At 45.2% G+C, this 16,433-nt stretch overlaps 1 protein-coding gene across 4 annotated transcripts in view; it reads right to left on the bottom strand.

Moving 5' to 3' along the window:
- Positions 1–16,433, bottom strand: part of dnah9 (dynein, axonemal, heavy chain 9) — a 194,386-nt gene that overhangs the window by 1,537 nt on the left and 176,416 nt on the right. For all 4 annotated transcript variants that reach the window (XM_084343186.1, XM_084343187.1, XM_084343188.1 and 1 more), the window contains 3 exons: positions 6,004–6,186; positions 1,382–1,635; positions 1,165–1,300 (listed from right to left, as the gene is read on the bottom strand). In XM_084343186.1, the coding sequence (XP_084199312.1) occupies positions 1,165–1,300; positions 1,382–1,635; positions 6,004–6,186 (573 nt within the window). The remainder of the gene's footprint in view (positions 1–1,164; positions 1,301–1,381; positions 1,636–6,003; positions 6,187–16,433) is intronic.

The following is a 16,433-nucleotide window of genomic DNA, read 5'->3' as shown; positions in this document are numbered from 1 at the left end:
GGAAAGCTCAGAGGACACAGCCCTAATTGCGTCGGCATTCGCTGTTAAACTTTAAAGAGGCGTTAAATAACAATAACTTTGTGTCTGTTTGGGTAAATACTAATGATGGGTAGGTTAAAGCAGGCCATGTGGACTCAATGAGATTCAATGTGGTTTTGTTTAATGATGCTGTAAATACACCGTTTCTACGGTTACGGATATCTATCTTTATTGTTCAACCTCACAACATATTGAGAGAATATTCATCAACATTAAATAATGTCCATCACATGACCTCACAAGCTTCCCCTGTGTAATGTCTGCATTTCTATCATATCTATTCAGCACACAAGGTGTTTATCATACACACCATCTCGCTGTCTTTGATGTCTGAACCCCTCTGAATAAAATGCGAGCTTCATTAATATAGATGAGTAAGTTTATCATAAATCTTTGACTTTTACTGCTGCACAGAGCTGCGTCCAGATGGAGCGCTGCTTTCTCTCCTATTCACTCTCTGCTACTCACGGCCAGTGGCACAGGACTGGCCTTGGGGCTGAGAGGAGGACATGAAGAGAGTAAGAGGAGGAGGAGGTGGAGGAGAGCGGAGGAGTCTTGAGGAGAAGCCGCCCGGCCCGTCTGTCCGCCTGTCTATTTGCCTGCGTCTCCAACTTTAATGAAGAAAAAAGGAACCACTCCTCTAAAGGGCGATCTAAGTGTTCAAGTGCACACTCTGCACATTCCCTAATTAAGAAGTCTACAGGGATGCTCCTTGAAAGCTGGGCGCATATACAGTAGCTGTGTGTATGTAGATAGATAGAGCCCTGGGAAGCTGAGTAATGCACTGCGCTCCCAGAGCTGAACGCAAGCGGGATGCAAAGCAGAAAATTAAGCCACAAAGGGAACGTGGAGGCCCTTCAGGGGCAAAATATCGAAGTTACTCTCCTTGACTGAAATTTAAAGATGCATTTTGAGGTGAGCTCACCTTATGTTCATGTGTTTCTATAATCCATCATCGGAAGTAGTGTGTGTACAGGAATGTTCTGTACGAGGTGCTTGTGAATCAAAGTGCGCTGTTTTGGATTTTGTATCCACGCCTTCCCTGCAGACTACATGTCAGATCAGCTATTTGCTACTTCTGTGTGAAGTCAGCCCAAAAAAGAAATCAATGAATGACTCATGTACCTGCGTGTCCCAGCGTGCACCCTCCATGTACAGCCCGTGTACGTAGGCCCCTTCACGTGGTGGGACACTGAAGTCCTCACGGTTCTTCTTGGTGACGTCACACTGCAGAGACATGCGGTCCAGGGGCCACTCGTTCCTGTCATTCAAACACACTGTATGAAACCACATTCTTTAAATCACATTTCAACCCTCACGTCATAATGCACACCAACCCTACCTTCGAGCCATGGTCTGCATGATGGCTGTGAGGAAGGACTGCGGGTTGAAGAAGCCAGCCAGCCACACAACAGAGGGCAAGATGAAGTCCGCTGACCAGTTTTCCAGCTCCTTGATCCTGGCCAGCAGGTCAGTGAACCACAGGGCCAGGCCAGACATGGAGGGGTAGGCCCGCTTGGTCCAACTGTCTGGCACCATGTCCAGGTAGATGGCATTCTGGAGGTTCTCCATGTCACTGGTCATCGTCAGCTCTCCCTGAGGGGTGCAGGCCACAGGAAGGGATAACATTTAATTTCCAACTGAAATCATCCATTTTGTAGTCAAACATCATTTTTAAAGTAATTGTTAATATAAGAGTAAATCAGACCTGCCAACCTTGAAGAACTTTTAAGAGTAAATAAAATTGTGCTAGCACTAGGCTAAGCTAAAGGAAGCACAGGGCTAAGCTACAACTCTATTTTTGACTCTTTGAGGTTAACAATGTCAGGATGGTTTGAGTGTCGTCAGCGCAAAGTTCAACAAAGTTAGATTTGATGTAAAAAATGATCGTGGATTTACTTTGTTAATGTGCGCAAATACACTGATTGGAGTAACTTCTCTGGAATGTTAAATTTAACCGTTTAGAAATGTTGGTGTGACCCCACATTTGAATAACAATATATTGTTTCTGCTTTATTTAAAAAATATACATTACATTGAAGAAAGCCAGTGTATCTATTGACGCTATCTAACCGTCAATGTCAGGGCTGGCCAAAGTGAGGCCCGAGAGCCAAAGGTGGCCAGCTGTAAGGTAAAAATAAAATAAATAATAAATAAAATATAAGTAAAAATAAAAATCAATTAAAAAATTCATCTTAATGTTTATTTGGAGGTAAAAATGCTCTTTAAACGCACAGTATGTCATTTCTTGTTGTCTTCATTGTTAAACAACCACCATTGTTGATGAAGTGATCTATCTTCATGAGTCAGGCAGAAATGTTCACAGAAGAGGTAATGTTTTAAAGTCTTATTCATTGGGCTCTGGGTTGAGATTACTTTGTCACTCAACAGGTTACAGCGATGTTTAATCAGCAGAGCCTGACCGAGCTGGTGATGTCAGCAAGAACGCTGTTGTGCCAGTCGCTAATTGAATGTAGTTGTACCTCCCAAGGACGGAGTTTGAACTTGGCATACTCTGAAACGCCTCATGTTTGTAGATAAGAATATCATGGCCAAAAAAGCTAATGTGGGTCGTGGTACAAAGACTGCAGCTGTTTTTGTGTTGTGTCATCGTTGCTGTCTGACTATAAAATTAACATTTCACCCTTTTGGGTACTTATCTTTTGCTCAAGGCGAGCACAGGGTGTGTAATTGAAAGATCTGTGTGCTGTAGCAGAAATACAAGATTCAATTCCATCTCAGACAGAAATAAATTTTATTACTGCTATAATTTGAATTCTACAGTGTTTGCTGTGCTTTGATGAACAGACTGCTTGTGGATATTAGAGAAATCTTTTGTATACTCTGGCTTTTATCCTCTTTCTGATCATCTGGATAATAGCTGTTTTAATTAGGGCGGCTATTCTCAGTGTTGACAGATGCTGCTGCCTCTTTTGTACAGAAAAGTTCTTGGTTGGTTTGTGAATTTTCATTACAGAAAAGAAACAGGAGTTCAGTGTGTCACTTCCTGTTTGTCTCAGCAGCTAAACATTAGAGGTGACACCTCCCAGCCGCAAAAAAGGTGTGGAACGGTAACAGGCCCTCAGAAACTACTGATGCATACATAAACATGAAGACAAGCACACCACACCAGATAAGGAAACATGCTGTAAGATAGCCGAGAGAAGATGGCTCTGTGGAGTAATGAGACAGAATAGCAGTGAAAGCAGTGGGTTGCTTCACCACTGAGACTGCAGCTGATGTATTGCTGATGTATAGATACCCATATGTGACAGTCATAACAATTTGTTATGAGGGTGATAAGGTTCTGCAGATTGATCTACATCTGTGGGTTTACCGGGAACCTTTCACCCTCACAACAGTCCTCAGAATAATCCTGATCCGTCACTTTTGACACTGTGGCACTATGAAGCTGCACCATCTCACCAAGGCTAGCATCCTGATAGTTCCTATTTATTCCACTATAAAGACAAAATATGATTCCATTTGCTGGTACAATGGTCTACATGGCTTTTAAATCACTGAGCCGATTTATTGAGGCTTGTAGTGTCGGGAGATCGAAGCTTCATAACTCTCGACAAACGCTTTTACACATTTTTCCCCCCTTCTTTCTCTTTTCGTTTGTTGTTAACACACGGACTCGGTTAGGCTTGACACACAGAGCGCAGACGTCTCATTCCTTTCTGCTCCTCTGTAAGCCAGATCTCTGAGTCATTCTGAAGACTGGGCTTCCGACAAACAACGGAGAAAAAAGGTTTAGTTATGCAGGAATACTAATGCAGCAGCATGTCAGAGTCAACAGCAGCCGAGCCAATGACGTGTGAATCGTAGGTGTTGAGGATAATTGAGGGTTTTGTGGTGGATTTAGAGGGACAGATGACTAGAAGTTTATTTGATTTATGTTTAAGGTATTTAGCTTGCAACACCATTCCTGCTGAGCCTGCTCATCTATGGAAGCCTGAGCGGGATTGAGGTGGTTCGAGGGAGTCCCTAACCTGGTGAGAAATGAGCCCCATTTGGACAGGATTAAAGTTACAGGGGGAAATAGAACTGTGCTCCTCTGTGATTTAACCCATGGCTCCTGATGGCCTCATAACCATCAGGAAATGATGAGATTTGGTCTGTAATAGACATAACATGATGTGTTACAGCATAGAGCCAGAAAAGGGTTATGTTACGATGATATGTTTCCATCACAGCAGATCGGAGCTGAAGCTTATAAATATCTGTGACTACTGCAGAGTTGTGAAACCAGTTGTATTCTTTCCCATGAAAGGGTAACTCCACAATTTTACACATTAAAGTGTGTTTACAGGCCTTGGGGACTTCTACTGTGAACAAAGTAGTATAAAGTCTTTCGTGGCTCCAGAGGAAGCTGCATGTCGTCTGATAAACTGACTCCTGTGATGTCACTCAATGGCTGAGTTGCATTGTGGGTAATGTAGGCACCAGGTTTTAAAAAGCAGGCCACTGGTCTAATGCTGCATTCCAGTTACATGGGAGACCACTCGCCCGAGTTGGATAGTGGGAAATCTCGCAGCTGTCTCGCGACATTTCACCGAGGCACGCCCCCTTTTGGTCGGAATATCAACTGTCCGACTCGGTCCTCCTGAGAGTACACCGAGTTGAGCGAGGATAGACAAACGACTTGACAAACAAAGATGGCTGCGCCCATAACTGATGTATTTTCTTTGTATTTGTACCACGTCGGTCGTTTTAATGTCGATTTTAAATGCTCTTACACGCTTGATTACATTGCTGCTTTAATCCGGTCACCAATTTATGCATTGCACGGTCTTGCTGTGTCTGCAATACAATGTAAAGTTTTGTTTTCGAGCTGGTTTGCTAAATAGGCTAATGTAGCTAACAATAACAAAACAATGACTAGCTTGCTACTGCCCTGATGGCGTCCATGTTCTTCCGACTTGCCGTGTAGCTAAAAGTGCTACAAGCCAGGAAATGACATCACATTCTCTCGTAAGAGCAACTTGGGCGAGTGGTCTCCCATGTAACTGGAATGCAGCATAACATTACACATCTTTAAACACTGTTGGACTCATTCTGGACAGTTTAAAAACAAATGATTAAAATGGATACAGCAGAACAAAGATATCACCTTTTTATTCAAAACCTGGTACCCACAATGCAACTTAGCCACTGAGTGACATCACTGGAGGAAATGTATCAGATTACATGCAGCTTCCTCTGGAGCCACAAAAGACTTTATACTTTTTTTCACATATGCAGTAGTACTCCCCGAGACCTGTCAACACACAATGTGTAAAAGTGGTGGAGTTACCCTTTAAAGACAAAAGCCAGACGTCAGATGCCGTTAGTGGGTTAAGGGTTATTAGAGTCAAAAATGGTGCTCCCGGAGTTGTAAATCAAGTCAAATCTATGAAAGATGAAACACATATTGATCTCACTCAGTGTCACCCACTCGCAGGATGTCATTTTTTTTTAGGTATTACGGATATGTTGAAAACAGGAACTGCTAATTGTACATATTTGAAGTATTGCCAATTGCAGAAATGTAAACAAATACTAGCCAAAAGAAAGGATAGTCAGGCAGATTCTGTAACTGACATTACAACAGCACATTTGATGAGATGGTTGTTTGAACGTAAAAGTTTTGATTTCTTTCTAATTTCCCTGAATGAAAATACACAGAACTACATCTGTTTTTACTTGTTTTTCTTTCTTTTGAAATTTTAATAATTAGATGCAAACATAGTACCAATATTCCTTTCATTTCTAAATTTTTAAAATTCTATAAATAAAATTAAAAGCTGATCATGAGATAGGAAGAAAACAGATCTGCAACATTATTTTCTATTCATTTAACAGATTTTTCGCTAATCTTTCCTCTTTTGTGAGATATTTACTAATTTGACCTCTTCGGGCCTCAAACAGTTATTTAATGTAACAATGTGACAGGTTTGGCTGCAACTCCAGCCTCCTCACCTTGAGTCCCAGGCTGAGCTCTCGCAGGGAGCGTCTGATCTCCTGTGTGAGGAGGTTCATGCGCTCACACTCCTGCAGCGCCACCACCTGGTATGGAGTCCTCTCCTCCGCCTTCCCCAGCAGCTCGGCCATGTTGAACTCCTCCGGGAGCTTTTCCATGATCTCCTCCAGCACCGCTCGCACCTGGTAATTAATTGAAGGAACAAACAAGTGTGTCAATGAGTGATTGACTGAACTGGCAGTAAAATATATTGTTTGATCCATTCTACTGTTACAGTTTAAGATACCCCAGGCAACAAACACAAAGGGGAGAGAATGCTCATTGAAATAAAAGACTCACGAGAGATTGGGGTTATCTGTGTCAGATAAACTCAGTACTGCCAACGCTGACAGCCTGAGAAACTGTTACAGTTTGAAACAGACAGTTTCATAAATATTCATGAAGATATATTTTGCAAGGCAGCTCTTTGTTTTCGATAACAGTCTAATCCCTCCAGAAAATCAATGCTCACATCATATTTTTGTGGGTAAGTGATGAAAGCTAACGTCTGTGTCAACATTTTCCCAAGGCAACCAGCATTAGCAATCAATCAACGGATTAGGTGCCGAAGAAAGGATATGAGGTCATCATATCTATGGATTTTTCAGTTCGAATATCTGATCCGAGTTTGGCAGCGTCTGAGCACACTGAATACAAAGTGAGCCTCATTGGTAAACTCTGCATGGCTGTCATCTGTAAAGACAGGAGTATCCAGGCTTGCGAGCCGGAAAGGTCACACATCATAATACATCGAGCACACACACACACACACACACGAACACACACACACACACACACACACACACAGAACACAACTAAGTTACGGACATGTGCGGAGACAGAGACATGTCAGACACTCGACTGGCAGGGAAGCAAGTTGCCAGGTCCCTTTACTGGTGATGGTCAAAAACAGAACTTAACCAACAACTCCTGCCATTTCCCCCTAAATCTAAACAGAACTCTGGTCAGACTAGCTTCACCTCAGACTGTTACAGTCAATCTGCCAGTGAAACACAGAACAGCATCAAAGTCAATTTGCAGCACCAGTCATATTTATCACATTTCCAAATGGACTGTACTTTATAATTAGGCCTTCATCCAAACAAAGATGGTTGGCAGGACACGAGGAGTCACAGCTTGAGGAACAGGTTAAAAATCTGTTTTTTATTGTGCAGCAGAAAAAGTATTTTTCATCCAGATGGTTCAGAACAGCTGTAAGAGTTGTTAAATGACAGTCTGGGTATGTCAGACATTTTTAGGGTATTTGTCTTTCAGAAAAAATGGATGATTACCACTGTGAGTAGAATGTAATGCTGCTACATGAGAGAAGCACACTGGGCTAAACCTGATGAAATGTTGTCAAAATCTAACCTTATTACTCAGAATTTACAATGTTTTGCATTGATCATTAAGGATTAATAGTGTTTTAATTTGTGCCTAAGAACCACTGTATAATTCACAAGCATGAAACTAGCCCTGCCCTTATCAACAAAGAAGACATTTCAGAGGAGGAATTCAAGCTGATAAAAGTTTTTTAAAAAGCCTGACTTACATTTTGCTGCTAGTTTCAAGCACCAATAAGCATAAATTACTTTTTAACAGAGCTAACACTCAGTCAACCAAGACCCCTTTTTATGGTATTAAAAAGTGACACTTGCTCCATTGAGATGGTGCACTCTGACAGAATTATTTGTTTGAGCTTTTATACTCAAATAAGCTTCTTTTCAGAGCAGTACTGAACCAGAAAATGCACCAGAAAATGCCACCCCTGTAAAAATCACCCTGGGTGCTGTCAGAGGCCCCAAACAGTTGGTCTGCAATTTATTTTCAATTCAGTGTGCAGCAGCTACAGAAAATGTCACCTGTTGTCATCATGCATTTAAGATTTGGCGCTCTGGCCCAGAGTTCAGTGAGACAGGCGACTTTGTGAAAGGTTCTGCTCAGGATATCGCCACTCACCATGTATGAGGGCTTCACTTTTCACCTTTTCAAACTATCATTAGAATTATAACATCTGGTCAAATGCCACCTTTTTACCACCTTAAAACTCACTGACCTGCAAGTGGGTCTGTCATCACAAATTCATGCTGTTCCTTTGCCATATTTGTTTGATGAAAAAATTAATAGTAAATAAATATCATTCACTTTCTACTTCTTTTTACGTGCCCTGCTCTCTTTTCTTCCATGCAAACATTTTATATAATATTGACATTAAGAATATGTATTGTAAAGTATTTCAACAATCCTACCCAGGTCATATATCGTCAATGAGGAGCTGGAACAAGCTGGTACTACACTATATATGTGATACAGTGAGAAATAAGATGATTATTAAAACCTGAAGGCAGCTGAGAGGAAAAAGGGGAAAATGTTGCAGGTTAAATTGTCAAACAATTCAAAACTGCAAACACTTTGGTTAGTTTGAACTTGATTTCCATCAGTGGTCCCAAAGAGTCCCAAACAAATCCAATGAATAATAGAGCACCCTCTGACCACAGAGCATTTCATGAAAATTTCCCAACAGGGTTTGGATACATACTGTCTTAACTGATGAGGCCAGTTTAACCTTTGTTTTTCTCAAAGCTGCTTTTCTTTATCATATGTGGTAGCAAACGTCATCTCTTCAAGTTTCTGAGTATTGGTCAGATAGAATAAGGCACCTTAATGCATTAAGGCTGCAACTAACAAATATTTTTATGATCGATTAATGCGCCGATCATTTTCTCTATTAATTGATTAATCTTAGTTATTTAAAATGAATAAAATGCTCATCACAACAAGTGTCTTCAAATTGCTTCTTTTGTCCAAAACCCAAAGAGTCTTCATGTAGTATCATTAAATGGCAAAGAAAAGCAGTGAATCCTCACATTTAAGAAGCTGGAACGAGCCGATTTTGCTTAAAGGATGCTCAAAATGATTGTTTGATCATTAAAATATTTTAATTAATAAGTTTCTTATCTGAAATGCATTACCTCTGGCTGTGGAAAAATTACAAAGGGAATGTTTCACTATTTTCTGACACGCTATAGGAAAAACTTAGGTATTAATTAACTGAGAAAATAAACAGTGGATATTGTAATTAGTTACAGCACTATTCTTTGTCATACTTCGTCCATTCGGCTGATCCCAGTTTTTGCTCGGACCTGTACTTTGAATTAAGTGGAATTTTTATGCTACAGCATACAATGATATATTATATAATGTTTCAGATTGTGTGGCAACAGTTTCTGTTTCAACAACAATATCAAGTCCCCTGCGCACAAAGCCAGGTCAATAAAGAACTTGACTATTAAAGAACCATGGGGAGAAACTGTTGGGCTGGGAACACTTCACCCGTGATCGTACTCCGGTTAGGGAATAAGGACACCGTTTTGACGTTTCCGACTTCTTTTATGTGAAACTTTTCAGCAGCAGGTCAGTACACACATTGTTCAACACGCTGACTCTATATGGACCCCAGAAACGTAAGAAACATAGCTGCCCTGTAAACTGCCTGACCCAGAACAGACTCAACTAAAAAGGTGCCTGACTGAAATTATTCAACTATTTAAATCAACATTATATTTAACAAATTAACATATTACTAGTGTGTATTTGCTTACTCACAAAGGGAATTTATAACAGCTGCCCCCTAAATAGCATGGCTATTTTGAAACAAACATACATTTCTACAACAAGAGTCCTTTAACCAGGATTATCTTCAGGAAGAGCTGACAGCTGGACCAGCCGAGCCACCGGTCTCAGGCAAGTTCTCTCGCCAACTCTGACCTCAGCTGCTCGTATACATCTATCACCACTTGCCACCCTTGCCACCTTCAGCTTGACCACCCTCCCAATTGGCCAGTGAGCACGTGGAAGCCGAGGATCAACAATCATCACAACTGTGTCCAGGAGGAGACGATCTGCGTGTTGGCGCCACCTCTGGCAGGTTTGAAGAGTGGGTAAGTAGTTTCTGATGAACTGTGTCCAGAAGTGGTCCGCCATCATCTGGCAATGACGCCAGCGCCTCCTGGTGAGGGTGTCAGGAGCATAGGTGACTTGTGGGAGAGAGGCATCCTGCCGCCCCATCAACAACATGCTAGGCGTCACTGGGTTTGGATCGGCCACATCCGAAGATACATATCCTAAAGGCTTGGCATTGAGGATGCCTTCCACCTCGAGGAGTTTAAGCAGAACCTCTTCTTGGAGCACTTGTGCACCTATAACCACTTGCAGGGATTTCTTGACTGATTGAATTTCATGCTCCCAGACACCACCAAAGTGGGGAGATGCTGGTGGGTTAAAAACAGAACTTAATCCAAGCCTCTCCTGCAACTCCATCGCTGTAAAGGCCTCCTTCAGCTCCTTATCTGCCCCTCGTAAGTTAGTCTCCTGGTCAGAGAGGACCTCAAAGGGGGTGCCTCTCCGCACGATGAACCGCCTCAGTGCTAGGAGGAAAGCATCTGTGTTGAGGCTGGTGAGCAGATCCAGATGTATACACCGCGTCGTGAGACATTTAAAAATAATCCCCCAGCGCTTTTCACTTCGCCTCCCAGCCTTGACCATGTACGGCCCGAAGCAGTCCATGCTGGTTGAGAAGAATGGAGGCTTGAGCAGCCACAGAGGGCAGGTCTGCCATATTGGCACCACTGGCTTCCCTCTCCACTTCATACAACCAGCGCAAGCTCTTTGATACTTCTTAATAGCCTGCCTTCCCCGCAGAATCCAGTAATAACGCCTCATCTCCGCAAACACCCTATCAGGCCCGGGGTGGTGTAGTTGAGCATCCATCTCTTTAATGAGGAGCGTGGTAACTGCATGATGTGGATCCAACAGTCTCTGGTGAATGTCAGTGGGGCTAGAGCTGCCTAAACGGCGCAGGCGTCCTCCAACCCGTATAAGACCCATTGTGGGGTCTAATTCTGGAGCGAGTGTACTCAGCCTACTGCAAGGGGGCATGGGCTTGCCGGCTCTGAGGCATCTGACTTCTTCAGAGAAGCAGTCTGCTTGGCTGGTCTTCAGCAGGTGGACTTCTGCATCTCGAAGGTCACACAGAGGCGAAGCAGGGTCGGCCGCCGCCCCATGAAGAGACTGCCGAGTAGCCTTGACCAGCTCTCTCCAGCATTCATCCGGTGGACGTCGAAGGAATGCTGGTCCCTGGATCCAACGACTTGGTGCTGCCAGCTCAGCTAAAGTCTTGCCACGTGTGAGATCGTCAGCTGGATTGTTAGCTGTATACACAAACCCCCAGGTGTGCGAGGCAGTCAATTCCTGGATCCCAGAGACCCGGGTTTCCACGAAGACCTTGAACCTACACGATTGAGATGTCAGCCAGGTAAGAACTGTCGTGGAGTCAGTCCATAAGAAGGTCTGGACAATACACAAGGTGAGCTCTTCGTGAATGAGGGAGGACAGCGGGCTCCTGTCAGCGCTGCACAGAGTTCTAACCGTGGCATTGACTGCTGGCGTTTTGGGGCCACCCTAGACCTTGCCATGACGAATGAGACATGGACAGTGTCATCACTTGTTGTGTTGAGGTATGCCACTGAACTGTATGCTTGCTCAGAGGAGTCACAGAAGACATGGAGAGTGTACTCTGTGGTGTCAGTAGCAAGCGCCAATGGTGCATAGGTTCGAGGGATGGAGATATTGGCCAGCTCGGGGAGTTCTCTCTCCCAGCTGGACCAGGCCTGGAGGATGTCAGGAGGGAGGTTCGGGTAGTCCCAGCTCCTCTTCTTTGCCCACAGTCTCTGGACAAGGATCTTGGCCCATCTACTGTCGTACTGGCGGGCGAGCACCTTATATATGTATCGCATAGTAGGGGTCTCACTCTCGGGAGGTTTCGGCTTGTAACCGAGCCGGTCAGATGGACAATACCCGCAGAGACTAAGGGCCGGCTCCTGTGGCTCGTTACTCTTCTCAGCCAGCCACTTTTCCGTGCTTTCAGATCCTGCACTGGAAGGCAAATGGGAGACATCAGATGAGAAGTTACCTGCCCACTGTCGAATCTCAAATCCTCCTGAGGCCAGACATTGTCGCACTCAGTCGTTGACAGGCTCTGAAGACAATTGTCAACGTAGAAAGACTGTTCGATGGACTGCAGGACGTCTTCATTTCCTGCAGCACTTTCTTTGCCATGTTTTTGCAGAGCAAATGTTGCACAACACGGGCTGCTCGTGGTACCAAATGGCAAAACTTGCCATTGGTAGACATCAGGTTGTTTCTCCAAACAAACATCAGCAATGGCCGGTCCTCAGGTAGAAGCCGAACCTGGTGGAACATGGCTCGGATGTCTCCACTGATGGCGACAGCGTGCTGGCGGAACCGCAGGAGGACTCCAATGAGAGATGGTCCGAGGGTTAGACCCGGGAGCAGCTGCTCGTTGAGAGAGAGACCACCATGATTAAAGGAGCAGTCAAAGACCAGGCGATGTTTGCCATTGTGATGGACGAGGTGGTGAGGTATGAACATGACTCACTGGAGCTGTTTCCCTCTCCCACCTGGAGCTTTGTGACACACCCACCATCTATAAGCTTCTGGATCTCTGCTTCATATATTTTAGCTTTGACAGGGTCTTTAAGTAGTCATCTCTCTGTACTGCGTAGCTTTGGCATCACTGCTTCAACATCTGCTTTCAGTGGTGGCGCACCCTTTACCCGAAGCAGAGGTGTGGCGTAGCGAAGTGTGTCACCAACCTTCACTCTCTTAGTGCGTTCTTCCAAGACGCCCACGGCTTCCTGGTCCAGGCGAGACCGCACTGCTAACCGCTCACTACGGAATGGAAGCGCATCAAGCTGCCATAGGCGTTTGACGTGTTGGTAGATGTCATCTGGTGTTGGCTTGAAGGCGGTGTAGTAGCATGAGGTAGCAGGGGACTGTGAACCATCTGCGCCCTGGAGCGTCTAGCCGAGTGCTGTACGGATAGCTCCAGGTCCTCCCTTTGGGCCAAACCTCACAGGTTCTGTGGCAGTGATCAGGTGAGTATAGTCTGCACCAATGAGCAGTAGTGGTTGCACCTTATTGAAGCTCTGCAGCTGTAACCCTCTCAGGTGGCGGTAGCGTCCCTGGAGCGCTGCTATTAGGTAGGATTGCTCTGTCAGGGTAAGTCGACCTGCTGTGTAGGCTCTCTCGACCAGATGATGTTCTGATGGTGATGCTGGAGAGGCTACATGGAAGTCAACTGGTGCTCCAGTGAGGTGAACAACATCCTGACGAACAGTCCACAGGGTAAGGGACTCCGTTCTGCCTCTGAGCCCCAGGTCTCGAACTGCAGCTGGAAGTATTATAGTGCGTTCAGCCCCATCATCGAGGATTGCATAGGTCTGGAGTGATTTGGTCCCATGACTAATGACAATTGGCACCACCTTGAGGTATACTTTCCCTCCTTGCCTAGAGTTAGCAGCTGAGGTGCAGTCTTTGGGTGTGATGAGGTAGACACAGGGGCCTGGCCTGGTGACATCATGCAGTACTCTCAGGTGGATCTCCTGACATTCACTGCATGGTTTCTTTAAAATGCAGCTTTCTTGGTCGTGGTTAGTACGGCCACAGTTGCGACAGCGCTTGCCATCTGCTATCCACTTCTCAATTTCCTGTGTTGATAATGTCTGGACACTGACAAGTAGTGCTCAGTACTCTTGCAGAAGAGACACATCTTTTTAAACCTTTGTTGCTTAGCTGCTGGCCGAGGCATCTCAGCTGATTTGGACTGGTCTGCACCGTGATACACAGAGACGGGCTGAGTCCGAGGCCGGGGAGTAGGGACAGGTCTGTCTCTTTTGGCAGGCTATGCTCCTTCAGCTCGATGGCGCTGTGCCATTTTTACGGACAGTCTCTGAACTTCTGCCTTCACCTTGAGCCACTCTGCGAGGTCTCTGAGGTTGTATGGGTTGAGGCTGCTGGTGCTTAGGTGCCCCTGAACCTGCAGGTGCTCCACGAAGTTGTCCCTCATGTGTCCTATTAGCTTGGCTTCGTCCAGGACCAACTGTTCCATAAGCACACAGTATTTGTAATGTTCAGAAAGTTCAGTGTGCGGATTGAGCAGATGGTCCAGCGCCATTTTAAAGTCAGCGAACTCTCTCTCACTGTCATGTACCAACTTAGGCAGTTCAGGTACTGGAACTGGCTGTCTGGGGGACTGGGCGGTGTATGGTACCCTTGTGTATACTGGGACCGGGGGCTGTACTGAACCTGTAGAGCTGACACGTGCTGTTGCAGGGTGAAACCAGGGGGGGCAGACACCAGTTGATAGGCTGGCTGAGTTGAAGGGGCAGACAGAGGCTGGTAGAGTTGCAGATGTTGGTTCTGTGGTGGCGGTGGCGACGACTGGTATATTGGCTGTGTAGAGACGGTTGATGGAGGCTGATAGACTGTCCCCAGGGGAATGGCAGGGCTGTGGGGCTAGATAACTGGCTGAGTGGCAGCTGTAACAGGTAACTGTGTTGCAGAATATGGAGCTGTTGCTATCTGGGGTGGTTGATACACTGGCTGTGCAGACATGAGTGGAGTGTGTTGCTGCACTAATGCTGGATTCAATGGTGTTGTCTGCATGGGCAGGTATTGCAGCTGTGCAGCTCGTGGCACTCTGTCATGTACATTGTTAACCATCGGTGTAGAAGGCTGGTTAGACTGGTAGCCAGATGTAGCTGGTATCTGTGGACTTGCATAACTCACTGCTTGTGATGCTTGAGGAGTAGGCTGCAGCATGGCCACATTCAGTGTAGTAGGGGGAGGCGGTGCCCATGTAGATGTCACAGTTGATGGCAGAGACTGGGTCAGTGTGTAGTTCTCCTGTCTACTACCTGGTGTAGGAGTCGTTGCTGCTTGAAGCTTTAATGCTGCCGAGGTGGTAAGTGGTAGCGTAGACAGTTGTGGCGCATGTTGAAGCAGTCTAGCTGGTCCAAACTGAAGGTTGGATGGCAGTGGCAGAGGGGTGCTGTTAACTACTTGAGAGCCTAACCAGGGTGACTGATATAGTGGGATGCTCATATTGAGATTGGCTGATGGCTGTAGGACAGGAGAACCCTGGCTGCTCTGATAGCTCTGCTCTGTTGGCGCCACTGATGGGGGGCTCATATGGCCTGTTAGCTGGCTGGGATAGTCTCTACCATGCATCGCCATGTTCCACTCACTCACTTTGTCGGCCGCTCCCCGCAATAAGAGACGATCAGGGATAGCGTGTGCTCAGTGCGGCTGGTCCGCTATATGCACAGACTCGGTCTGTAGGCTGAGTGACTGCAGCTGCTGTGCGCCGACGCTTTCAAATGACGGCTGTTTAGTAATTTGCCTCGATGTTTTCGGAGAAGTGAAGCTCCGGAAGGAGCGGCTCGTCTCAGAGGCAGCAGCCCCGTCTCCAGAGGTGTTCGGCCGGCCAACATGCGTCGTCGTCCCGGGGGAGACAGCAAGCCAGTTATCTTAACCGCTGCTCTTTGAAGATTAAACGCTAGAGGGAAGCTTCATGTTTGTAGTGGACAGTATACAGTATAGCGCTGTCTGGGGAGCTCTGTATGTACCAAAATCACCAAACATTAATTAAAAAAATGTTTTAATTAACAGAGTACTTTTTTTCATTTCATGTGTACAACAGCCTGGATTTCTATTGTAGCTATAGCTTTCGTCACAATAGTCAAGTAGCCTATGCACTGTACTTGTTATGTGAACAAACATAAATGCTGTACTGCTCCGGAGTACGTGACGAGGACGTCATGATCCAGGCTCCAGTGCATTGCATTGTGAGAAACAGTAGGCAGCGTAGACTGGTCGGATGCATACTGGAAATATTTTCCGAATCAGTACGACATCCGGGAACTTTTTGCATACTGCAGATTTTGCTTTTGTTTGCATACTGCATACTACATTTTGGCCAAATCAGTACACACTAGCAGTATAGTATGCGGTTTCAAATACAGCCGAATTGATGACTCCACAATTCCCACCTCTGCTATATGGACCCCAGAAATGTAAGAAACATAGCTGCCCTGTAAACTGCCTGCCCCAGAACAGACTCAACTAAAAGGTGCCTAACTGAAATTATTCAACTATTTAAATCAACATTATATTTAACAAATTAACATATTACTAGTGTGTATTTGCTTACTCACAAAGGGAATTTATAACATTGACAGTCCTGCACAGAACCCTGACCTCAACCCATCCAACACCTTCAGGATGGACTGGAACACCAGGTCTTCTCACCACACCACAGTGTGCTCTCAGAAAGAGTGGAGGCTGTTACTGCAGCAGATTAATCAGCGTGATTTTGGAATGAGAATTAACAATCTCATACAGGTGTGGTACATAATGTCCATAGACTCCATTTAGTTATCCACATGCTTTTGGTCATATAGTGTACAATAGGGCTGTCGAACATCTGTTGAAACTAGGGGGGAAAGGTTCATTTAGGAAGAAATCTAAA

The sequence above is a fragment of the Pagrus pagrus genome, assembly GCF_965226575.1.
Source record: "Pagrus pagrus genome assembly, chromosome: 21".
NCBI lineage: Eukaryota > Metazoa > Chordata > Actinopteri > Spariformes > Sparidae > Pagrus > Pagrus pagrus.
This window is presented reverse-complemented; position numbering and strand designations above follow the sequence as displayed.